General features: G+C 51.6%; 1 protein-coding gene across 6 annotated transcripts in view; it reads left to right on the top strand.

Moving 5' to 3' along the window:
- DLG5 (discs large MAGUK scaffold protein 5) overlaps window positions 1-25,158 on the top strand; it is a 123,436-nt gene that overhangs the window by 94,499 nt on the left and 3,779 nt on the right. For 2 of the 6 annotated variants that reach the window (XM_070782241.1, XM_019953876.2), the window contains 19 exons: window positions 33-208; window positions 545-648; window positions 2,534-2,626; window positions 3,987-5,006; window positions 5,828-5,951; window positions 6,289-6,430; window positions 7,688-7,800; window positions 8,420-8,509; window positions 8,695-8,845; window positions 12,071-12,233; window positions 12,343-12,476; window positions 13,137-13,283; window positions 15,421-15,604; window positions 16,186-16,334; window positions 17,146-17,316; window positions 18,205-18,401; window positions 23,963-24,106; window positions 24,347-24,474; window positions 24,863-24,972. In XM_070782241.1, coding sequence (XP_070638342.1) covers window positions 33-208; window positions 545-648; window positions 2,534-2,626; window positions 3,987-5,006; window positions 5,828-5,951; window positions 6,289-6,430; window positions 7,688-7,800; window positions 8,420-8,509; window positions 8,695-8,845; window positions 12,071-12,233; window positions 12,343-12,476; window positions 13,137-13,283; window positions 15,421-15,604; window positions 16,186-16,334; window positions 17,146-17,316; window positions 18,205-18,401; window positions 23,963-24,106; window positions 24,347-24,474; window positions 24,863-24,972 — 3,540 coding nt within the window. Of the gene's footprint in view, window positions 1-32; window positions 209-544; window positions 649-2,533; window positions 2,627-3,986; window positions 5,007-5,827; window positions 5,952-6,288; window positions 6,431-7,687; window positions 7,801-8,413; window positions 8,510-8,694; window positions 8,846-12,070; window positions 12,234-12,342; window positions 12,477-13,136; window positions 13,284-15,420; window positions 15,605-16,185; window positions 16,335-17,145; window positions 17,317-18,204; window positions 18,402-23,962; window positions 24,107-24,346; window positions 24,475-24,862; window positions 24,973-25,158 lie in introns of all 6 variants that reach the window. The other 4 variants (XM_070782240.1, XM_019953875.2, XM_019953877.2 and 1 more) reach the window with 3 other exon arrangements.

Raw genomic sequence — 25,158 nt, 5'->3', positions numbered from 1 at the left:
TCAGGCAGTGACCTGGCTGTGCCCCTCCTCAGGGTCAATGACTGGCTGCTGAGAATCAACGACGTGGACCTCATCAACAAGGACAAGAAGCAGGCCATCAAGGCACTTCTCAATGGGGAGGGGGCCATCAACATGGTCGTGCGTCGGAGGAAGTCCCTGGGTGGGAAGGTGGTCACACCACTGCACATCAACCTGAGCGGGCATAAAGGTAGGGGCCGTGGAGATGGATAGGGTACCCTTTCTTGTGTAGAGAGGGTACGTGTGTTTTCAAGCGTACCTTATTCCCAGAACGAGGTATTGCAGTGTGTGCGCTTCCCGCCAGGGGACCATCTGGGTCTTGCGTCTTGCTGTGACTGACTGACTGATTCACTAGACCAGACATGATCAGGCCCCTGGATGGTCTGACCTGGTTGGGGTGCTGAGATGGATAGTTCATAGTCTGCCAACATCCCTTTTATAAGTTGATCTCACAAAGATGAGGGGAGACAGCCAGAGGGCCGTTTGACCCTGGCGGGGGTTAACTGTGGGCCTCTGTGGTTTGCAGACAGTGGCATCAGTCTCGAGAATGGAGTGTATGCTGCCGCCGTGGTGCCCGGAAGCCCGGCTGCCAAGGAGGGGTCCCTTGCTGTGGGAGACAGGATCGTGGCCGTAAGTCTTGGGAACTCTTTCCCCAGTTCTAGACTCCCTGTCTCCCAGTTCCCACCCTGATGGCAACCACTTTTAACAATTCATTGTGTTTTTCTCTCCAAAACACTCAAAACTTATATCTCCCACTTTATTTTTTTGAAGCAACAAATGTTTATTATCTTACAGTTTAAGCTCCCACTTTTTTTTTTTTAAACTTCAGATGTGGTCATAATATAGTGTGCTGCTGCTAACCTTGCTCTTTATTTTTAACAGCATGCCTTGAGGTTCTTCCAGATTTACATCTTTAAATCTGGTCTTTTCAATAAACTGCATGTTCCGTAGTGGCTGTTGAGCCAGTCCCCTGATGCACGGTCAGGACATTTTGCTTTTATAGCAGTGCTGCGTGGCCACTGCTGTGTCTTGCCATGGGGTATAGTTCCAGGGGGCGGAATTGCTGGCTCATAGGCTGTAAGCATTTATCCTGTGACCTGACCTTTCTTCATGTGCTCCAAGGAAGCTGTGGCCGTTTCAGTCTCATCTTCAGTGTTTGGGGTAGCTTGTTATGTCACATCTTTGCCAGTGTTTTTTCAGATTTGGGGGCAAGCTGGAGTTTAAAAGCAATATGGGCATTGTGAAAATTTTTAAGATGTAAGAAAGTTATAAAGAAAAACAAAACCAACCAAATTAATCTACCCTCCCAAGATAAAAACCAAAAAAATTAACCTACCAGTCCAAGATAATCACTCTGAATATATATTTTTAAGTTTTGATTTTCAGATAATTGCTGAGATAATTCAGTTGTGATATTAAGCAATATTTTAAAAGTTGCGAAGATAATACAGAAAGGTCCTGTATCCGCATCCTCTAGTTATGTCAGTTGGCTGCGTCTTATGTAACTGTGGCATCAAAACCAGACAGTAGATGCGGGCACAGGGTCTAGGTATAGATTTCTGTTGTTTTATCACATTTTAGATTAAGAAAAAAAAACCAAGATATAGAACTGTCCAATACTGCAAAGATCTCCCTCATGTTAACATTTATTTGTTTGTTTTTATAATTCTCTTTACTTTTAATTGATTGATGATTGCTTTACAATATTGGTTTGATTTCTGTCATACTTCAAAATGAATTACCCTTTATATTAACCTCCACAATCCTCAGCATGTTCCACCCCCCACCCCCTGTCATAACTCTGGCAACTAATTTGTTCTCCAGCTCCATAATTCTGTCATTTGGAGGACATTGTATAAGTAGAATTTAGAGTACGTGCCCATTTGAGATAGCCTTTTTCACTTGGCTTTATGCTGTGAGCCCTGTCACGTGGTTGGCTGTGCTGATGGAATGGCCCGTGATGCCGAGCAGTGCTCCATCAAGAGCACTGCCCCAGCATCGCCGGTCATCTACTGCATATACACTTTTAAAAAGGATTGGAACGAGTCTGAGAGGGATGTGGCCAGAGACTCAGGCATATGGGTTGTGGGAGTCTTTGTGATGATACTTGGTGTCACGTGGTTCCTCTGTGGTCTCCCACACCGTGATCTCATTTTCAGTCTCCTCCCACTCCTGGGGGGTCAAACATGTTTTTCTTCCTTTTTGCGTGTGAAGGAGTTCTGAGCCACAGTCCAGCATCACACAGCAGGAAGCAGCAGGGTGGGATGCTCCCTGGGACCCCTGGAATTCTGGTCCCAGCCAGACAAGTCCCGTCCCCAGAGCGCTCTTAAGGCTGTGTGTTTCGTTTGCTTCAGAAGCCCTGTAACTGGACTTTGAGGGCCTTACTGGCGAGGGGCTTTCTCTCCTTTGCCAGCTCCAGCACCTTACATAACCAGGCCCACTGTCCAGCATGGGTCAGCAGCTGGGCAGAACCCCTGGCCTGGCATGAGCCTGATGGGCTCTTTGTTGGCTCTAGATCAATGGCATTGCACTGGACAACAAGTCTCTGAATGAGTGTGAGTCTCTGCTGCGGAGCTGCCAGGACTCCCTGACCCTGTCCCTCCTGAAGGTAAGGACCCCACCCTGCACTGGCTCTGCTCTCGCTATCTGTGGGGCGGGCAGAGCCTCAGCTCTGTGTACCCGAGCTGCTTTTCCACATCACTGGGATCCTTGGGGAAAAAGTCTTGATTTCTAAGTCTAGGGTGTGCACTAACCCTGACTGGATCCTGGTTTAAAAACCAAAAACAAACAACCCAGCTATGAAGGATGCTTGGATCGGGACTGGATAATTAGGTGATCTTAGGAAATTTTTACTTTTCCTGGGTATGATAATGGTGTTGAGATTATATAGGAGAATGGCTTCATTTGAGGGAAAGGCATGTTGAAGCTGCTAGGGTGAAATGTCATAATATTTGTAACTTATTTGCAAATGTTCTGCACGGTAAATAGGTATAGACAATTTGGCAAAATACTGTTGAATCTAAATGGATTTAAGGGCGTTTGTTGTGCTTTCCTGTCAGCTTTTCTAAGAAGGCTGGAAATAGGCTCATCTACTTTATTAAGAGATATTTTAAAGTATTATTTAAAAATTCATAGGCTTTTAGGGGAGCAGTTTTGGGTTTATAGAGAAGTTATGTTAGTACAGAGAGTCCTCATATTAGCCACTCTGTTTCTCCTGTTCATTTAGCGTCAGTGGGGGTGCATTTGTTGCCACTGATGAGCCGGTATTCATACATTAGTATTAACTGAAGTGTTCAGTTGACATGAGGATTCGCTTTTGGAGTACATTCTGTGGGTTGGGACAAGTGTATAAGGACATGTATCCACCAGCACACTACCGTAGAGAATTATTTTACTGCTCTAAAGATCTTTGGGGCTTCACCTATCCATCCCCCTCCTCCCCTGTAACCCTTGGCAGCCTCTGATCTTTTTACTATCTTCGTAGTTTTGTGTTTTCCAAAATGTCATATAGCTAGCCTCTGTAGCATTTTCAGATTGGCTTCTTTCACTCTGTAATATGCATTTAAGGTTCCCTGAGTGTCTTCTCGTGGCCTGATAGGTTGTTTCTTTTTATCGCTGAATAATATGCCATTGCCTTGGCATACTATAAGAAATATCTTTAAGAATGAAGCTTTTACATTTTGTTTAATCATTTAAAAAACTAGGCAGAACACAATACAAGTGATTTCAGAAAACGCTCAAACCAGGGAACTTTGTGTCTCTACTGTGGGTTCATAGCGGCCAGGCTGTAAACAAGCCTCACCCACGGGTGAGGCGTGCACCTGTACGCCTGTCCGTCTGTCCAACTTTGGGGTGTGTGTGGCCCATTCCCTCCCATGGCTTTACCTCCAGGGATGTTTTTTGTTGACAGCTCCAGGTCCTGTCGTCTCACCCGCTCTCTTCCTCACTCTTTTGCAACCCCTACTTAGGTGTTCCCTCAGAGCGCCTCATGGAGCGGCCAGAATATCTTTGAAAACATCAAGGATTCTGATAAGATGCTGAGCTACCGAGCCCATGGCCCAGAGGTCCAGGCTCAGAATAAACGGAATTTGATGCAGCACAACAACTCCACACAGACAGACATCTTCTGTGCGGACAGGCTGGAAGATAGGAAGGAGTTGGGCCCCCCCGGAGGCAGCAGCTCCTTCCTGCACAAGCCGTTCCCCGGGGGACCCTTCTCCGTCTCCCCCCAGGCTTGTCCCAGCGCGTCCGAGCGCAGCCTGAGCTCCTTCCGCTCGGATGCCTCGGGGGAGCGTGGCTATGGGCCGGCAGACATGCGCAGCCGGCGGCCGCTGCTGCCCTTCGAGACTGAGGTGGGCCCCTGTGGGGCGGCGGAGGCCCCCCTGGACAAGGCAGAGCCTGACAACGCCCACAGCGGTGGGACCTGGCCCAAGGCTGTGCTCAGCTCCGTGGCGGGGCCCGAGAAGCTCTCTGTTTACAGGAAGCCAAAGCAAAGAAAATCTATCTTTGACCCAAACACTTTCAAACGCCCCCAGACACCCCCCAAAATAGACTACTTGCTCCCAGGCTCTGGGCCTGCCCATTCCCCCTTGCCCTCCAAGAGAGTGGGACCTCTGACGCCCCCAAAACCTCCCAGGAGGGGTGACTCCATTAAGTTCCAGCACAAGCTGGAAACCAGTTCTGAGTCAGAGGCCACTCTGGTGGGCAGCTCCCCGTCCACCAGCCCCCCGAGCGCCCTGCCCCCTGACGTGGACCCTGGGGATCCCATGCACGCCTCGCCCCCTCGCAAGGCCAGGGTCCGCATCGCTTCAAGTTACTGCCCTGAAGGGGACAGGGACTCTTCCTACCTGCCAGCCAAGAAGTCCTGTGACGAGGACCTCACCTCCCAGAAGGTAGAGGAGCTGGGGCAGAAGCGCCGCCGGCCCAAGTCCGCGCCCATCATTCGGCCTAAGCTCGCTCCAGTCGTGATCCCTGCTCAATTCCTGGAGGTGGTGCTTGACCCGGGGTGGATTAGGGCCAGCTGGAGGAGGGTGGGGCAGTGGGCTGTGAGCACTCCATGAAGAGGCCTGTGCTCGTCTGTACCGGCGTCCCCCAGCTCAGGCTTAGCCCTGGCTCTTCTGTTTTAGCTCTCAGCACCTGCTTGGGGGTGGGGGTAGTGGGTAGATGCCAACAGGAAGCAGACTCCCTTAGGAGACTGGAATGTCCCCTGAGGCGTGCATGATGGTGGTAACATGATGCCAGGAGAGGAGCATCATCTTGGGTGTGGGCTGTGGTTTGCTTATCTAGCAAGAAGCTTTTGAACTTTTACGATGGAACCGGGTGGTAGGGACCTACCTTGAAGAGCCTAGGGAGACAATATAGCACATGTGAATCTGTTAGCTGGCAGCAGGACAGGTGAGTTTTTGCAGGTGCTGTGGTCATTTCTAGGAGGGAAAGATGGCTATAAGCAGGAGAACAAATCTATGCTTCTCTCGGCAGACACAGAGCTTCACGTGGCTGGGCAAATCATGTGGAGTTGTTATAGACATGTGCCTGAGGCATACATGTGTTCTACTTTCTACACACAAAATCTGTTTCTTTGAAAGAACAGATTCTTTCTCTGTGGTTTTCTTCCAAAGTATTTTTGAAGGAAGTTCTACTCTTTCAGATGTGTGAAGACAACATGAATGAATAGCGAGCTATGAACTCTCCCAGGTGTCACTGCACGTGTCCAAGTGGGAGAAGCTAGGTCGTAGAGGACAGAAATTGCTTGCTGGTGCCCGTGTGTTTCCCTGTTTCCAGCCGCTGCCTCTTGCCTTTGGTCCTGCAGGAGCAGAAGTGCACCCCGGCCAGTGGAGAGCTCTCCCCAGATCTCCAGGAGTGGGCCCCTTACTCTCCTGGACATTCCAGCCGGCACAGCAACCCTCCGTTCTACCCCAGCAGGGCATCTGTGGGTGAGCTGGCAGGGCAGGGCTGGGGAGGAGGGTCGACGTGGGCTCACAAGGCCACCCGGCCTCAGGGAGAGTGGAGACGGTCGTTTCAGGGAGCTGCTGCATGTCCTCAACAGAGCAGTCCAAAAGGTTTAGCAGTTGCTGACCTACCTGGAGTGTTTCGTCTTGTATCAGTGACATTGTTTAGCTTTTCAGAGCGTTTTCTGCCCATGGCAGTCTGGGAAATAGGCAGCACTGAAGAGAGTTCTCCTGCTTTATGATGGAGAAGGGCCAGATGCTTGCATAGGTCCGGGGCTAGCTGGGTATTGCAGGGCAGATGTCTCACCCTACCCGTTTCCAGGCACGGTGCCCCGGAGTCTGGCCCCGAGCACTGTGAGCTCCGTCCTGAGGAACCCCATCTACACCGTGCGCAGCCACAGGGTCGGCCCTTGCAGCTCTCCACCCATCCCCAGAGAGGCTGGCCCCCACGGGCTGCACCCCAGGTATGTGAGGCCGCCCACGCCTCCCTGAACCCCAGCCATCCCAGCCTACCTGGGCGTAAAGCCACTGTACACAGAGGGGCTCTGTATGGGGAAGGGACTTGGTAGAGTAGCACTGGGACCCCAGGGAAAGTAAACTTTAAGGTCACTCTCTTCATTTACCAACATGGAGCTTGAAAAGGTATTTATAGGAAGATGGTAGTGATGGCAGGTGATACCTGAGTGCCAGGCAGTATGCTCGGACGTTTATAAGCATCATCTCACTTGATTGCTATAGCAACCTTGCTCTTAACTGTCTTTGGTTGATAGATGAGAATGGAGCCTTAAAAACTGAATAGATTGATGCAAGATCACTCATTGCTTCAGTTTTTAAGATTTTAATTGATCATCTACTACATGCCACAGACTGCGATAGTTCTTTATAGTGGAAAATTAAGCAGATAAACTTCCTCTCCTATGGCATTTGTGTTCAAGTGGTGGGGGTGGGGGGCGGGTGTAAAAAAAAAAAAGAACAGAACCACTCAGATCAGATGGTGCTAAGTGACCTTGAAGACCCTAAAATGTCAACAGATTAGGCTGTGAGAAGTTAGATTGGGCCATGAGGAGGACCCCATGCAGGGGGATGCTGCCATGACCAGAGGGGCAAGAGGAGGCCAGTCGCACAGGACTTGGGGAGGAGCTTCTGGGAAGGAGGGCCGTGGGTGCTGCGGCCCAGGTGTCTGAGACAGAGGTGATGGGCTCAAGGGACAGAGTAGGAGAGCCCGGGAAAGAGATGGTGAGTCAGGAGGAAGGCACAAACCCTGTAGGGCCTGTGGCCGTGATGCAGAGTTTGGATTTTATCCTGAGTGCAGTGAAGACCACTGGAAGGCTGCAAGCACTGACGAGATGGAGTCTCACAGCTAGAGGAGGTCACTGTTGGGCAGGCCAGCCCTGACCTGGGCTATGTCGTCTCCCCGCCCTCCACTCTCCAGTCTCCTGGGCGGGCTTTCCTGAGGGAGGTGCAGGACTCTGTCCTCAGTGCCGTCCAGCTTCGCCCTGCCCACCTTCTGCAGGATTCAGGCCTTCTGCAGTCCCTTCTGCCTGGTCCTGGCCCGGGGCTTGCAGGGCCCTCTGTGCGCGGCTGTGGGTGGTCAGTGTCCTCAGCTGCCCGGGAGCGGCTTCTGGGTTGCTTTGAGCTGGCAGAGGGCCTCGGGAAAGCCAGTCACTTGGTCCCATCCTGGTCTTCCTCCCGAGCTCCTCACCTGTCTGCTTCTCACACAGTGTCCAGCACCAGGGCCGCCTCAGCCTGGACCTGAGCCCCAGGGCCTGCAGCGACTGCTCTGACATGAGAGCCTCCCATGGGTCCAACTCCCTGCCCTCCAGTGCCCGCCTCGGTAAGTACGCTACTGGAGCCTTCTCGCCGGAGCAGGCACCAGCCTTCCTTTGCATCCACACCCTCATGCCCAGACCTCCCGGTGGCCCCTCTCCTGACCTGGGGCCGAGGCTGACTCCATTCTGCACCCAGAGCCCTTTCCTGTGGCCTTCCTGCAGCTTCCCACGGTGGCCATGCAGTTGCTCTGATGATCTCTAGCCCAGGAGCCCTGCTCCTACCCTGAGGTCATTCTGGGGGATGTTGCGTTGCTGTTCAGAGAATGCCACCTGGAGTCGAGCCTGACAGTTATCCCAGAAGGACACTCATGTGGGGCTGCTTCCAGCCTTGTGGAGACAAGGCCACAGTGACTTTTGTCACCTGGGTTACCGTCTGCTCGGGGCTGGAGCCAGACTTGATACCGTTCTGCGGCAGCCTCCCCCTGCACAGATTATTCACATGCTGGGGACTGAGCGTCTGCTTTCCCTGACAGTCCCACGTTGAGACACCCCCAGGGACAAATGGCCGGGCCCGCTTACTTCTGTGTAACCGTGTGTCTTTCCTGACTCCTAGGGTGGTGGGGAGGGAGTGAGGGGCACTGTTCAGTCACAAGCCTAAGCTTTTGTCTTCTTGTGGAGCCACAGGGTCTTCCAGCAATTTGCAGTTCAAGGCAGAACGCATTAAAATCCCATCGACGCCGAGATACCCACGGTCTGTCGTGGGCTCTGACAGAGGTGAGGTCTTCCTCAGTGCTTCCCTCCCCTGCTGGCCCCTCCGTCCTCAAGGTGGGGGCTCTGGGCACCGCTCACAGCTCCCCCACTACCTCCGCCATCAGTAATGGCCGGCAGGGCAGGCCTCAGGCACCTGCGTTCACGGCCGTGTGTCTGGGCCGTCTGGCCCACACCCGCCCTCCCCGCAGGCTCGCTGTCGCACTCGGAGTGCAGCACGCCCCCGCAGTCTCCCCTCAGCGTAGAAGGCCTGTCCTCCTGTAGCCAGTCCCAGACCTCAGCCGCCACGTTGCCCAGGATTGCTGTCAACCCTGCTGCCCCCGGGGAGCGCAGGAAGGACAGGTGAGCAGGCCCGGGGGACGGGCGCCCCTGCGGTGGGCCAGCGCTGAGTCCTGGGAGGTGCTGGGGGTTGGGGAGGGCCCACAGAGTTGACCTCCAGCGAGGCCGCTGCAGCTTGGGTCGCCTCGCATTCGCTGGTGTCTTGCTGCAGGACGTCATGAGGGAGTCCTGTGCGCTCCTGATGCAGGAGGAGGGGTGCACCTGGCTGGCCGGGAAGGCAGGGTGAGCTCTTACACTGAGTGCCCGCAGGCGGAGGTGGGGGGCTCCAGCAAGTGATGCTGGCGTCGACCTGACATTGTGATGGAGTGATGCCATTCACTACCTCCCAGGCCCTTGTTTAAGCACTGTCCACATAGTAAGTTGTGCAATCCTCGTGTAACCCCGTGATCAGCAGTGTCAGCACTGACCCCATGTAAGGGGAGGAGACTGAAGTTGGGAATTTGGAGTAGTCTGTCTGTGCTCACTTGGTTAGCGATCAGCCGACCTTAATTAGAATCAGACTCGTTCTTATCCTTTGCTTTTTGACCCCAGAACATAGCTGCATTGCTTGACCTCTGCCCCCAAGCTTATTGTGAGATAAAACACACGTAGGAAAAAAAAAGTGTATGAGGCATACACGTACAATTAGCCATTTATTGGTTCATTTTGAAAAGCAGCTGTCCCTCCAGACGTGCCTCTTCTCAGGGCCATCCCTCGCTGCACAAACTCTGTGGGCTCCTCATCCGCTTCAGTTGTTCTTCAGAGTGGGATTCACCAGATCGGATTTCTATTTAAAGGGTTCTCTCTAGATGGTAGTGGGAGATAGGATTAAGCTCAAACTTACCTTTATTTAATTACTTGCAAGGACTGCAGCTCCCCTGGTGGCTCAGATAGTAAAGAATCTGCCTTCAGTGCAGGAGACGCAGGTTCAATCCCTGGCTCGAGAAGATGCCCTGCAGAAGGCAACGGCAACACACTCCAGTATTCTTGCCTGGGAAATACCATGGACAGAGGAGCCTTGTGGGCTACAGTCCACAGGGTCCTAAAGAGTCAGACACAACTGAATGACCAAGGACTAGAGCTACTTTCCTCTACTTCAGTCCAAAAAGCCGAGGGCCCTTGTAGCTATGAGCCATAGAAACGATGCTGCTGGCTGGGCCCGTCATTAAGAAAACCTCATCTGACTTGACAGTCTGAACTTGTGAGACAGCACACCAAGCAAGTGTGAACTGGAGCGCAGCTTGTGCCTGTAACTGCCAGCAGGCCCCCGGGGGGTCAGGCGCAGTTTGTATGGATGTGTTCATGAGAGCCTCACCTGCATTGTGCAGACGGGAGCACACACTGGCCCTGAAGGGGTGTGGTTTTACTGAACCCCAGCTCAGGTCTTTGAGGGAACAAGATCTTCCCCCCAGTACGGTGGGTTCCTCAGAATCAGAAGGGGCCTTGTCTTATGCAATTGGACATCCCCTTAGCTTCCTCTACAGAGCACAGAGAACTGATGTGTGTGAGCGTGTGTGTGTCAATGACACCTGCCTTCATGGTGCTTAAATGACATCAAGTTTAACGTGTGTGACCTGGCTGAAGGACGGATTACTCATTAAAAATAGTCCCTCTTTTCTTCAGTCTAAAATACACTATCATTATTGAAAACCGGGTAAACAATTGAATCTCTGATGATCAGCGGTCCCCAGCCTCTTCAGCACCAGAGATATATTTCATGGAAGACAATTTTTCCATGGACCAGGGTTGGGGGAGATGGTTTCAGGAGGATTTAGAAAGAAAAAAGGTTGCATAATTCAGGGGTCCCCAACATCTGGGCCTCAGACCAGTACCTCCTGTCAGATCAGTGGTGGCAGTAGATAAATAATGTGCATAATAAATGTAATGCATTTGAATCATTCCAAAACCATCTTCTCCAACCCTGGTTCGTGGATAAATTGTCTTCCATGAAATTGATCCCTGGTGCTGAAAAGGTTGGGGACCACTGATCATCAACCAGAGATTCAATTGCTGTTATTTAACCTTTTGGCGGCGGGGCGGGGTGGGGGGGGGTGCGCGTGTACAAGCGGGGGTGTGTGCGTGTACATGCGCACACACGCAAGTATTACATTTACAGTGTAAATGCATTTTATCTTATTTTATATACGTAAAGATTTCCTCCTTAATGTTATGTTTCAAGCTATTTGTAATACTAAGTATATTTTATGAACCTCTTTTACAAAGAAGCTTTATTGTTTTGACAAAACTCTGCATATTATAAAAGTTTAAATTATTCAGGAGGTTAAAAGGGAAGGATTACCTCAAAAAGGGCTCCCCGCTGCCCACCTGCCCTTCTACACGTGGATTCACACCCACCCACGTGCTCTGGAGGAGGGGACCTGGGGGCGGTGCTCTGCTTGGAGCCCAGGCTGCGTGCAGCGCAGCCCTGGTGGCTCAGTGTCATGCAGCTGTCTGTCTGTTACATTCCAGGCCTCCGTGGTTGTCTTTCTCCTCCAATCACCCCTCTCTTCTTTCTAACCCTTTGCACCTTCCAGATGCCTCCACCACCACAGATCCCTCCTGAGATTGCCTGCGGCTGCCAGGCCCAGGTCCTCCTCGCTGAGGAGTCTGAGGTTGGCCCGACAGCAGGGCCCCACCCCAGCCCCCATGCCCCTCATTCCCTCAGGGCGGTGGGTGGCAGCCTGGGGCCAGCGACTGCATGGTGTCACCTTGCTCCCAGCCTCCCCGACCCCTTTTAAATGCCTCGGGTTTGCAGCAGCTTAATTTCATGATCAGTTTACATCACTCTGTGTACTGGTAAATATAAAAACTGGTATTTCACATTGTCCCTTTGGGGGTAAACATCATCCCAGAAAGCACTTCTTTTCCTCCGAGGGCATCTGAGACCCCACTGGAGGTTTGTAAATTGCACATCGTGAGGCCATTCCTCTCCGGTCGTGGAAGCCTGCGTGCCCTTTCCCTGCGTATATCAGTGCTTATAGTTCACACGGACCACTCTGTGACTTTGGGACTGATGCCTCTGTGTCCACCGTGGGGGTCGTGTTTGTATTGCATGGGTTGTGTGGTGCATGGGTTGTGCATCACCACTGTGTGAGGGTGGACTTCATCATGTGCCCATCCAGCTGTGTCGTCATAGGAGCGTCCACGTTCCCTGGCCCTCTCTGCATAGCGAATGCATGCCTGACCTCAGACCCTCCCCAGACCTTCCCTTTGAGTCTGAGTCCCCAAAACCGTTGGCTCTCTTCCAAGGCCCTACGTGGAGGAGCCACGCCATGTGAAGCTGCAGAAGGGCTCGGAGCCGCTGGGCATCTCCATCGTGAGTGGGGAGAAGGGCGGCGTCTACGTCTCCAAGGTGACCGGGGGGAGCATCGCTCACCAGGCTGGCCTTGAGTATGGGGACCAGTTACTTGAGGTGAGCGGGAAGCCGCCCTTCTCCCCCCCCGCCTCATCCCTTTCTGAGTCCCAGGACCTCCTCCGTGCCCTCTTCTCTCCTTGCTGAGCCCGTTCTCCGTGTTTCCTAGTTCAATGGCATCAACCTGCGGAGCGCCACAGAGCAGCAGGCCCGGCTCATCATCGGGCAGCAGTGCGACACCATCACCATTCTGGCCCAGTACAACCCACACATGCACCAGCTTAGCAGCCACTCCCGGTCCAGGTGAGGTCCTGGGCCTCCGAGGGGCATCTGGGCTGCCGGAGGAGAAGTGGAGGCCGCAGGTGTGTGGCTTGCTCTGAGGAAACCATGTGCAGCTGCAAGCTCTGGGGATTCTGCTGCCATGAGAGGAGAGTTGAGCAGCCTTGGGCTCTGGAGAAGAGACATATCAAGGGAGGGTTTCCCCTCCTGAAATGGGGTGTGGAAACAGGTGGCCAGGCACCCTGTGAAGCAGGATGCCCCGGCACACGTGTGTGGTAGCAGGCACTGAGGCCTGAGGTGGATCCTCACATTGAGTGGTCCGACCCCTGTCCGTGGGCAGACGCCAGACACCTGCCTTTGTGCTGCAGGTTGCAGGACAGGTAAGCAGAGAGAGAGAAGTGCCCCTGTGGTGCAGGGGTGGGGCTGAGATGCTCAGACACAGGAAAGGGGAGCAGCGGATTCATGTGTCCTCAGGCTCACCGTTTGCCCTCAAGTTGAGGACAGGCAGATCATGCAGGTGGACAACTGAGTCCAAGCTGCCAAGGCACTTGCTCTTTTCAGGGCTCAGATCATAGAGCTGTGTGACCTGGTCTTCGTTCACATCCCAGAGCCCAGCACCACCACAGCGGGATGGCTCTGGGCAGCTGCCTGCCATTCCTTATTCTTCCTGTCCTCTGTCCCCAGCTCCCACCTGGACCCCGTTGGTATTCACTCCACTCTTCAGGGCAGCGGGGCCACCACCCCAGAGCATCCCTCTGTCATTGACCCGCTGATGGAGCAGGACGAGGGCCCTGGCACACCCCCGGCCAAGCAGAGCACCCCCAGCTCCAGGTCAGTAACTGCTTGCCAAGAGCCTTCCGTCAGTGCACCTGGGTTGAGCGGGGCGGCCAGGAAGGTCATTTTTATAGCCCCTGTGCATCCTCTGAGGTACGTGGTCCCAGCGCTGCCCTGCATTGCAGATGGCACACCAGCTTGTCAGGATTTGGTGTGGGGAGCATGCCAGTCCTTTTCCCTCTCTCTCTCCTGCCCTCTCTTTTTTCTCTAGTTTTTCCACTGACTCAATCCTGGCTCTACTTTTTTTCTTTTTCTCCTCCTTTTCTCACTTCACTTGTTCTCAGATGCTGAATCCCACAGTCCTCACCCATCCAGGCTGGGGCTTTGGCCATCCACAGCAGTGTTGCCCCCAAGGAGCTCCTGGTTTGAGGGTGGTAGATCAGTGAACAGGCGTGTACAGCACAGCTGAAGTGCTGGGAGGGGGACCGGGGGCCATGATGGAGCATGGCTGGGAGCTGAGTGACAGTGTTCAGGACGAGCAGGGGTTACCCACGCAAAGGGTGGGCATGGAGAGAAGTCAGGAGGAGGGACCAGTGGTAGTGTGGGCAGGAGGAGGCCCTGTTCTCACAGGAACTGGAGGGGAGGTGGGGCGAGGGCTGTGCAGGCTGGGTTGGGAGGTGTTCCTGCAATCCTGGACAGAGCCCTTTCTGGCATGGCGTTGATGGACTCCTCACGGAAGTTACAGGCTGAAGGCTGGGGCCTCTTCAGGGCTCTCCTGCTTGTGACCCTTCACTGTGCCTGTGAGGGGTGCACTTCAGTTCAGTCATGTCTGACTCTTTATGACCCTGTGGACTGCAGCACACCAGGCCTCCCTATCCATCACCAACTCCTGGAGCTTGCTCAAACTCATGTCCATCAAGTCAGTGATGCTCTCCAACCATCTCATCCTCTGTCATCCCCTTCTCCTGCCTTCAATCTTCCCAGCATCGGGGTCTTTTATGAGTCAGTTCTTCACATCAGGTGGCCCAAGTATTGGAGTTTCAGCTTCAGCATCAGTCCTCCAATGAATATTCAGGACTGAGTTCCTTTAGGATTGAGTGGTTTGATCTCCTTGCAGTCCAGGGGACTCTTGGGAGTCTTCTCCAACACACAGTTCAAAAGCATCGGCTCTTAGGCGCTCAGCTTTCTTTATGGTCCAACTCTCACATCCATACATGACTACTGGAAAAATGATAGCTTTGACTAGACGGACCTTTGTTGGCAAAATGATGTCTCTGCTTTTTAATATGCTGTCTTAAGTTTGTTATAGCTTTTCTTCCAAGGAGCAAGTGTCTCTTAATTTCATGGCTGCCATCACCATCTGCAGTGATTTTGGAGCCCAAGAAAATAGTCTGTCACCGTTTCCATTGTTTCCCCATCTATTTGTCATGAGGTGATGGGACCGGATGCCATGATCTTAGTTTTCTGAATGTTGACCTTTAAGCCAGCTTTTCACTCTCCTCTTTAACTTTCATCAAGAGGCTCTTTATTTCCTCTTCACTTTCTGCCATAAGGGTGGTGTCATCTGCGTATCTGAGGTTATTGATATTTCTCCTGACAATCTTGGCTATACTTGCCTGCAGCAAAAGTTTTGTCACTCTCTGGCTGCTCCCCTGAGGTCCCACTCATCAGGCTCCATTGCTGCCCCGTTGCCTTTGCTCAGTTTATTTGCTACCCTTTCAGTGTCCCTGTGTTGTGAGTTCCTTGGTGGCTTTTGGTTCAGTACCCTCTGGGCCATAGACACTGTTCAGTAAACATTTGCTGAATGAGTTGTGGCCTGGAGGTTACCCCGGCTCTGACTTTCTCAGGAGAATAAAATTAGGAAAACAAGTGCAATCCAGGTGGGTGAGATGCAACCCACGACGTGTGATGGACAGCTGGGCTGGAAATAGCGGCGTTGATGTCCACTCTGTCCCTGAGTGGCGGGGTGACCATGGCTGTGTGTTCACCTCTGCCTCATCTCAGTGCCCTGCCTATAAACCGAGCCACTACAGGTACAGCTGTGTCAGCCTCACTCCTGGCTCCTGGTTCTGGGGCCTCATGAGACCTGAGAGGGGAGCAGAAAATGGTCAGGGTGTCACCACCGTTTCGTCTTTGTTCGCGCCTGCCTCCCTTCCTGTGCACAATTGAAGAGCTTCGTTTTCCTTCCTGAAAGGATGGTGGGAGATGCCACCAAGAAGACCCCAGAGCCCCGAGTCGTCTTCATCAAGAAGTCGCAGTTGGAGCTTGGCGTGCACTTATGTGGAGGGAACCTGCATGGGGTGTTTGTGGCCGAGGTGGAGGACGACAGTCCTGCCAGGGGCCCCGACGGCCTCGTGCCCGGGGACCTCATCCTTGAGGTAAGTTCTGAGCTGCCGAGCAGCAGCCAGGCTGCCCTCTGCCCACGTGTCGGGCTTCCTGCCGTCTCAGGTGACATGGAGGCGGGGGAGCACAGCCTGGCATCCCCCTTGGGTGTTGAACACTACCCAGACCCACTCTGGGTAAATATTAGGGAAGCAGGCATATTAGGCATGTTAGGACCCAGCTTGGGCACTGGCATCGGGAGGGCAGATGCTCTGCTCCTGGCAGCAGTAGGACCAGGACTCGAGTCTGATGGTGAGCACCATCTCCCTCTCACTGGGTCTCCCTTTGGATGGGGGAGGCAGGTTGTAGGTACTGAAAGCTACAAGGAGCTTTAGCAAGGGGAAGTGCCGTGTTTCCAGTAGGCCTCACTGGCTGGGAGGCTAGAACAGGGTCTCTGCTGGGAGCAGTTGAGGGCAGAGCAGGCACTTGGTAGAGGCCTCAGCCTCTGTAGACGTGGGGCAGATGGATGCCCAGTGATGGGGATGCTGAATCTTCTCCTTATCCCACTACTGGCCCCTCACGGGTGCCCAGGCCTCCCTGCTTCTGCCCTCTGACCCCCGTCTCCATCTCTGGGTAGTATGGCGGTCTGGATGTACGTAGCAAGACAGTGGAGGAGGTCTACGTGGAGATGCTGAAGCCCAAGGACAGCGTCCGCCTGAAGGTGCAGTACCGCCCTGAGGAGTTCTCCAAGATTAAGGGCCTGCCTGGCGACAGTTTCTACATCAGGTATCAGTGGCCAGGGCTGCCAGGAACTTGGGGCTTGGGGAGGGGCTTTTGATGGAGGCTGTTCCCTGTGAACGTCCCTGTGTTTCTTGCCCTTGAGGGATGGGACTATGAGCATTATTACTTGGGCCCCAAATTCTAAGCTTACTTAGAAAAACCCTTGAAAGCTCCTCGGGTGAGACAGGCTCTCTCTTTAGGGTTTTGGGCCTGGGGAAGTTTGAGGCCGCTGAGCCCCGTTTTCCAGTGGCCTGTGCCCCTCTCCGGGTCTCCCCTGACTCAGTCTGCACACCCCTCTGCAGTGTGTGTGGGTGTCGCAGCATCTGGAGTGCCCTGAAGGAATACATGAAAAGGGCAGAGTAGGGGGTGGGGCACAGGCATCAGGCATTTTCTAGGAGGCATGCAGCTTTCTTCATGAGATCTGAGGCCACACAAGAATGGCAAGTACTGATTTACTGTGTACCGTGAGGTACGGGGTCCCTGTGTCTAGGTACACCCTCCTCAGTCAAGGATGGCACGCTTCCATTCTGAGAAGTTTCCGCTGTGTAGGAAGCATCGACTTTGATGTGGGAGGAGTGCAAATAGGAAAGACTCTTTTGGAAGTGGAGATATGGCCTTGGTCCTTGGCAAAAAGGCTTTTATCTGATGGGCGTGAGGGGCTCGTGATGCTCCCTCCTTTGGGAACTGCTGCTAGAGTGGGGAGAGATGGGTCCTGATCGTGGTCTGGGGAGAGCTTCAGAGCAGGAGAGTGGGCCTCAGAGCTTGGCTGTAAGGGGCGGCCTGTGGCCTGACTCTTCCCCTCCATCTCCCGGTCCAGGGCCCTGTATGAGCGACTGGCAGAGGTGGAGCCTGAGCTGAGCTTTAAGAAAGACGACATCCTGTATGTGGATGACACCTTGCCCCAGGGCTCATTTGGGTCCTGGATGGCCTGGCAGCTGGATGAGAATGCCCAGAAGATGCAGCGCGGGCAGATCCCCAGCAAATACGTGTGAGTGTTCTAGAGTCGGCCTGGGGCTGGGGCGGGCGGCGCCCGTGGGGACATACCATGTGATGGCGCCTGGGCTGCTGGGCGCTTATTCTGATGTCGTCTCAGCTTCTGCTCTGTAAGTTTTGGCAAAGTCGCTTGTCCAAAAAGCTGTTCCAAGTTTAGGTCAGTGATGTATTCAAGTCAGAAGTATAGCGGCAACTTAGGAGACATGCTTTTTTTAATTATGTTTGTTGAGATATAATTCATGTGCCATGCATTTACCCAAAGTATGCGATTCCTTGGCTTTTAGTGTTTTCACAGATACGTGCAACCATCACCATAGTCAATTTGAGAATATTTTCACCATCTCAGAGAGAAGCCTTGTACCCTTCAGCTACCCGCCTTGTTCTGTCTACCTGCCCCCTGTTGCTAACCCTGAGCCCCCACTGGTCTCCTTTCTGTCTCTACAAGGTTCCCTGTCTGGACTTTCCATTAATGGAGTCATACATACAGCACATGGTCTTTTGTGACCAACTCCCTCTACTTGGCATGATTTTTTCACGGTTCCTCCGTGTTGCAGTGCATTTCTATGCTTTCCTCCTTTTTGTGGCTGGAATTATACTTTTTAGTGTCACAAGGGAAGGCTGTCTTAGCAGCTCCCTCTGACCCTCACCTGAATATAGGAGTTGGCCTGCTCTGAGAACTGCCCAGCATTGGTGTGGGTGCCACCCCAGAGTACTGGCACCAGGGGGTCCTCGGGGGCTTGGGTGCTGAAGTGGCCAGGAAACCTACAGAGGGTTGGGGTGGGGAGCCTGGAGCCCCAGCGTTGATCCTCCTCGCCGCAGGTGGGCAGGGCGACAGGCGACGGTCCCTTGGCCCTTCCCAGCACTGCTGTGCTCTTGTCTTCAGAATGGACCAAGAATTCTCCCGGAGGCTCAGCATGTCTGAAGTCAAAGACGACAGCAGCGCTGCAAAGACGCTCTCGGCGGCTGCACGCAGATCCTTCTTTCGAAGGAAACATAAGCACAAACGCAGCGGGTCCAAAGATGGGAAAGACCTCCTTGCACTGGACACCTTTTCCAATGACTCCATTCCACTCTTTGAAGGCAAGTGACTGAGCTGGCTTCTCCAGCGGGCTCTCAGGCTGAGGTTTGCTCTTGACCACAGAAGCCTCACTGCAATGACGTGAACAAAGACAGGGGTTTGCTTTTCTCAGACATAATTGATCAAGGAGTGTGTCTGGGTTGGGATGGTGGTGCTGCAGTCCTCAGAGTCTACCACCTGTAGGATGTGTCCTCTGTCCTTAAGGTCTCCCCATCTCCTGCCATCACATCCATGTTCAGGCAGCAAGAAGAAAAGGGCATGGCAACGGTGTGCCTCTTTAAACAGCTTACCTGGAAGCCCCCTCTTCATTTTCCACTTACACCTCATTGACTGCTTGCAACTGCAAGGGAGGCTGAAATGGCAAGGTTTTCACTGGTGCCCTGCTGGCTTCAGTAAAGCAGGTTCTCCTAGTAAGGAAGAAAGGAAGATGGATATTGGGTGGGCAAAAAGCAGTTCTTGCCCGGTGCATTGCCTCTAGTTTGTTTTGAGGTTATTCCAGGCTGCTTGGTGGTAACCAGGGGCCACTGTGCAGATCTTGGCCTTTCTGGCTTTACTCCTTACAGGATCCTCCCAGGGCCAGGCACCTGCCCAGTCCTGGGGTTGCATGTCAGGGAGTGTCAGACATCCTTTGGCAGGTCGCCCTGTGGAATGGTATATTTGTCCTGTAAAGCAGGAGGCTCTGGTGAATGCTGCTCCCTGGACCCCCGGGTGTGACCCCTGTCCTGGAAGGTGTGCCCTCCCTGACAGGCAGGCTGTGGGCGGGGTGAGGGGGCAGTGGGCCTCAGAAGGCAGGACAGCTGGCTTCCTCCTCCCCTGCTTCCTCACCTGTTATTTCAGGTCTTCGACACAGTGAGTTGAATGAGTCCCGCCCTTGTTCATGGCCCACGGACATGATAGTCAGGTCAGGGGTTGGCAAACCAGAGTCTATGGGCTGGATCTGGTTCACTGCCTGCTCTTAAATGGCCTTCAAGCTGAAAATAGGTTTTTACATTTTTCAATTTAAAATGTAAAAAAAAAAAAAAAAAAAAAAAGGACTGTCTTTTCAGAATAACAGTTGCTTGATTCTCCCTTCTCTTTTCTTCTGTAGACAGCATCTCTGGTGTATGGTGTATATCCAGTAGATGTCTTTGGAAAACAGCCATTTGTCTAGTCTGCAGTTCTTCAGAGTTTTTTTTTCATTCTATGTTTTTAAGTTATGGGGGTGTTCCCAGGTGGCGCTGGTGGTAAAGAACCCGCCTGCCAACGCAGGGGACATAAGAGGGAGCTCCCTCCCTCCCTGCCCCCAGCCCCCTCCCTGCCCGCGGTTCAATTCCTGGGTCGGAAAGATCCCCTGGAGAAGGGTATGGCGCCCCCCTCCAGTATTCTTACCTGGAGAAACCCATGGACCAAGGACCCTGGCAGGCTATAGTCCACAGGGTCACAAAAAGTCGGACATGACTGAAGCGACTTAGCGTGCACACACGTATTTTGAAGTTGGCTTTAAATAGTTATATCTTACTGTTAAATTGACCCTTTTATCATTATAAAATGTTTCATCTCTAGTAATGTTTCTGGCCTTAAAAAAGGCTAGAAAACTATTTCTATTTTGTTACAGTATAATTATCACACGAGCTTTCTATTGGTTAAGTGTTTGCATAGTTCATCTTTTCCCATCGTTTCATACTTTTTTACAGCTTCATATTTACGTGGCTCTGTAAGCAGCATGTAGGGTTTTTTTTGACTCACTATGACACTTCATCTTTTTTCATTTTATTGAGACATGTGTATAGAAAAATGCAAATACATCTATAGAAAAGTGTACAGCCTGAGATGTTTTCACATTTGAACACACCAGTGACAGTCTTTATCCTTTAATTGGAGTAGTTAATTACTGATTAAATCATCACTGATATATTTACCATCGTACTATTTGTTTTCTGTTATCCTGCCTGTTTTATGTTCCCTTTCTTTTCTTACTTTTTTTGGATTAATCAAGCATTTTTGTTATTCTGCCCCTTCCTCAATCTCTTAGTTTTTATTAGTTTTGTTTTATTCTTTTGGGGGTGGTGATTACAGCAGCCCTCACAATGTGTATCTGACCTACTACTAACATGAATCATGACTTTGACCACTTCCTCAGTAATTTTAAAACATCAGAACACCATGACTTCCTTACCTCCTTCCTACCTTTTGCTTGATTATCATTTTCATTTTATATGTATTTTTAAATCCAGCAGTGTTATTAATTTACACATCAGTCATTCACTTATGTTTATCCTTTCCATTCTTCATTCCTTCCTGTCATCCTCTTTCCCTCTCATTTTTTCTTTCTGATATATACTCGCTTCAGCATTTTTTTTTTCCAACTTGACATATAACTGACATATATTATTGTGTAAGTTTAAGGTGTACAAAACAATAATTTGATATGTGTATGAGTTGCAAAAGATTAACCACAATAAGGTTAGCTATAGTTAACATGCCCTTTGCGCGTGTGTTTGCGTGCTCAGCTGCTCACTCCTGTCTGACTCTTTGCGGCCCCATGGACTGTACCCTCACCTCATGTAATTGCCATTTTCTTGTTATGATCTTTAGCATTTCTTCTGATGCAGGTTTGTTGGTGACAGTCTCAGTTTCTTAGATTTTCACTGGATATAGAATTGTAGATGGGTCGATGTTTATGCATTTTAAAGATATTATTCATTGTCCTCTAGCTTTCACTGTGTATTCATTACCTGGGGCTTTTGCAACATATGTTACAAGCTTTGTGGTCAGCATAGTATGCATTTATTCTCTCTCAGTTCTGGAAGCCAGAAGTCCAAAATCAATACTATTGGGCCAAAATCCAGGTGTTGGCAGGTCCATGCTTCCTTGGAGGCTCTAGGGGGGAGTGTTAGGTCCATGCTTCCTTGGAGGCTCTAGGGGGGAGTGTTAGGTCCATGGGTTTATAGTGTTGTTCAGATGCTGTTTCCTTATTGATTTTCTGTCTGATTGTGCTGGCTTTCCCAGGTGGTGCTAGTGGTAAAGAATCCTCCTGCCAGCACAAGAGACATTAGAGATGCGGGTTCAATTTCTGGGTCAGGAAGATCCCCTGGAGGAGAGCATGGCAAACTACTCCAGCATTCTTACCTCGAGAGTCCCATGGACAGAGGACCCTGGCGGGCTACCGTCCACAGGGTCACAGAGAGTCGGACACGACTGAAGTGACTTAGCACCGCACTGGCTGTACCATCCAGAATTGAAGTCAGGGTGTTGAAGTCCTGTACGGATACTGTGTCATCTGTGTCTCCCTTCAGCTTCATCAGTGTTCACTTTACTTATTTGGGAATTCTAGGGCTGGGTGCGCATATACTTATGATTGATGTACCTGTTTGGAGAAATGATCTTTCTATCATACTATAATGTTCTTTGTCTCTTGTGACAGTTTTCGTCTTCCAGTCTATTTTGTCTGATACAATCATGGTCACTCCTGCTCTCTTTAGATTCCCCATTTGCATGAACCATTTTTTCTTGTCCTTTCATCTTTAGCCTGTGTATATCCTTAGATCTAAAGTGAGTCTCTTGTAGACAGCGTATAGTTGGATCTTTTTTATTTATGCATTCAGCCAATCTGCATCATTTAATCGGGGCATTTAATCAATTTATACTTAATTGCTCATATGAAAGAGTATTTTTTAGTTGTTTTCTGTATGTCTTGTTGCTTTTTCATCTTATCTTTTCCTTCCTTGCTGCCTTCTTTTGTATTTCATTGATTTTTTTTTTGGTTGTAGTGACATGTTTTAATTTCTCATTTCCTTTTGTGTATATTTTATAGTTTTTTTTGGTTACTATTGTAATTACATAAAATATCTTTAGGTTATAGCAATTCATTTTAAACTGATGATAGCTTCAATCTTATATAAAAGCTACATCTCTGTGTTCCCCTCCACCCCTTTATGTTATGGATGACACTGATTACCTCCTGTTATATTATCTGAATATTAGGTACATAATTACTTTTATGCTTTTGATTTTAATATCCGTACCAGTTTTAAAAGGAGTCTACATACCTCCATTAGGTTGCTTCCAGATTATATGTTTGTTTATTTACCCTTCCCAGGGAGTTTATTTTCTCTGGGCCTCTGACTCTGGTTGGATATTGTGCTTGTGAGAGGCTTTGGAGCCCTGTGGTTCTGTTATTATGAGGACTTCTGACAAAGCAGATTATTCTGAGAGGATCAGAAAACTTCTAAATTGGTGCCCCTCAGTGTGGAATGTTAATAGTCATTACGGGAGAAGACGATTCTGTTGAGCTGAAGACATGGTCTTAATGTCCATACACAGAGAAATGGTAGGTGCAGTGCATTCACGTTTTAGGATGTTACAAAGGATAAAAGGGGGTCAGTGTGAGTCAACAGGGATGCTTTCAACAGAAACGTAAGACTGAGTGAAGAGGGAGTTACAGAATATTTATGGTCTGTCGTTTTTTGTTGGACATACGTATTTTCCAGGCTTTATGAGCAATAAAAGGATACACTTTATAGTCGTGTCCGACTCTTTGTGACCCTACGGACTGTAGCCCGCCACTCTCCTCTGTCCATGGGATATACTTTGAATCCTCATAACCAGCAATGATGCTAGTTGAGAGGAAGCTGCCAGGGACCAAGACTGGAGAAAGGGGGTTGGAGAGGATGCCTAGCTTACCTGTCATGGTCAAAGCTTTAAAAGGGGGGATGTTATTATCTCCTCTTGGAGGAAGTTCTTTGCCCTGGGTCTGTGCTATTCTTTTAAAAGTTTTTAAAAGTGTTTCTGAGTTGCCAGCACAGTGATTGGTACCTGGGAGGTGTCAGGAAGATATCTGCATGCTGGTTTTAGGCTATCTCTTTCTGTGAGCATTTTTTATTCATTTTGTGGAAGGGGAGACTTAACTACATGTATCAACTAGGATATTGGTTTGAGTGCTGTAACTGAGACCAAATAACAATGGCTGAAGCATGATAAGAAGCTTCTCTGCCACATAAAAGTCTGGGTTGGTAGGTAGTCCCTTGGAGGCAGCTCTGTTCTGGGGACCATCAGGGAGCCAAGTCCCTTTTGTCTCGTGTCCCTCTATCATTTCCTGGGGGTGGGTTGTCATCTGCAGAGTCAGAGCTGGGTCACTGCCCCTGGTCCTGTCCGTTTCAGCTCATGGGAAGGGGGATAGTTTGCTCACTGCATGGGGCAGGTCTGGGTCACACGACCCACCCCGCTCAGGGGAGGTGGCACCGGTAGAGAACGGAACGTCTAATGGTGAGGGGACTGTGCGTTGAATGCACATTGGAGAATTTGAGCAGAATAAAGTGCTGCAATGCCTCAGGTGTCCAAGGAGTGGGACACGGTGCAGGAGTGGCCATGCCCTGGTGCCCAGGGTGTGGGACTCTCAGTGCTAAAATTGGGCGAGTCCTAGGCAGACCAGGGTGAGCTGGGTCCCTGGCTCTGGATCTGTGGAGTGAAGGAGACAGGTCTGCCTGGGGTAAGCAAGGTCAGGGGAGCAGTGGGTCCCCAGCCCCTCCCGGCCCTCCCTCTGCTCCGGGTGGGTGCCCATCCTCTGCTGCCCTCTCTCCCCCAGATTCAGTGAGCCTGGCCTATCAGCGGGTCCAGAAGGTGGACTGCACCTCCCTGAGGCCCGTCCTGATCCTGGGGCCCTTCCTGGATGTGGTGAAGGAGATGCTGGTGAACGAGGCACCCAGCAAGTTCTGCAGATGCCCCCTTGGTAAGGGCAGCCCTCAGGCCTGCTGGGCTGTGTCTGTCCCCGTGTTTGTGTTCACCTGCTTCCGGGGTGGATCTCATAGAGTTTTCATCCTTCTGACTTGGGTCGCATCAGCGTTCGGCCTCTGGCTCTTTCTCTGGGAGTGAGGCTGGCAGGGCTGGGTTTCCGTGCAGTGCTTTCCCCGCCTGTGCAGCGATGGCTCACGGCGCCACACCTGCTGATTCCTGTGTCTGTGCTTTGCAGAGGTGATGAAGGCCTCCCAGCAGGCCATCGAGCGGGGCGTCAAAGACTGCCTGTTTGTCGATTACAAGCGGAGGAGTGGCCACTTTGACGTGACCACTGTGGCTTCCATAAAGGAGATCACAGAAAAGGTACCATGGGCTTTCTGGGTAAGGTTTCTGAGGCCAGGTGGGGTGGCGCTTTAGAATGTTCGTGTATCTGGGTAAAGGCGGGAAAGGGGTTTGGAGTTGGGTTGTCCAGACCGCACATGGCCCCCTTTCCCAGCCTTGGCCATCATCAAAGCTGACAGCCTGTGGGGAGAGGTTTCCCTGCATGAGGTTTCCCCACCGGGGTCACACGCCCTCTTCATGTCAGAATGGTTTTGCTGCCTTGTTCCTCAGTAGCACCTCATGTATTCACTTAGAGGGTGAGGCCGGGCAGTGTCAGGTGAGGAGTGGGGCCCCTCCATGGCAGACAGAGGCTGAGTTCCTGAGGATCAGCCCTGCCTCTGCCCGGGTGTTCACCTCTCCCTCCCTGCAGAACCGGCACTGTCTCCTGGACGTTGCCCCGCACGCCATCGAGCGACTGCACCACATGCACATCTACCCCATCGTCATCTTCATCCACTACAAGAGCGCCAAGCACATCAAGTGGGTGCCCGGCTCCTCGGGGGCTTGGCCCGGCCTTGCTGGGCGTGGGGGGTGGCAGGGCATTGGCTTTGAACAGGCCTCCTGGGTAGGAGTGCCCCCCCCTACCCCCCCCCGCCCCCGCCATGTGCCCATCTCACACCCAGCCAGTCGTGTTAACCCAGCACAGCCCTCCCCAACGCTCTCCGT

The sequence above is a fragment of the Bos indicus genome, chromosome 28 (assembly GCF_029378745.1).
Source record: "Bos indicus isolate NIAB-ARS_2022 breed Sahiwal x Tharparkar chromosome 28, NIAB-ARS_B.indTharparkar_mat_pri_1.0, whole genome shotgun sequence".
NCBI lineage: Eukaryota > Metazoa > Chordata > Mammalia > Artiodactyla > Bovidae > Bos > Bos indicus.
The sequence above is the reverse complement of the archived record's forward strand: the minus strand, read 5'-3'. Positions and strand labels throughout refer to the sequence as shown.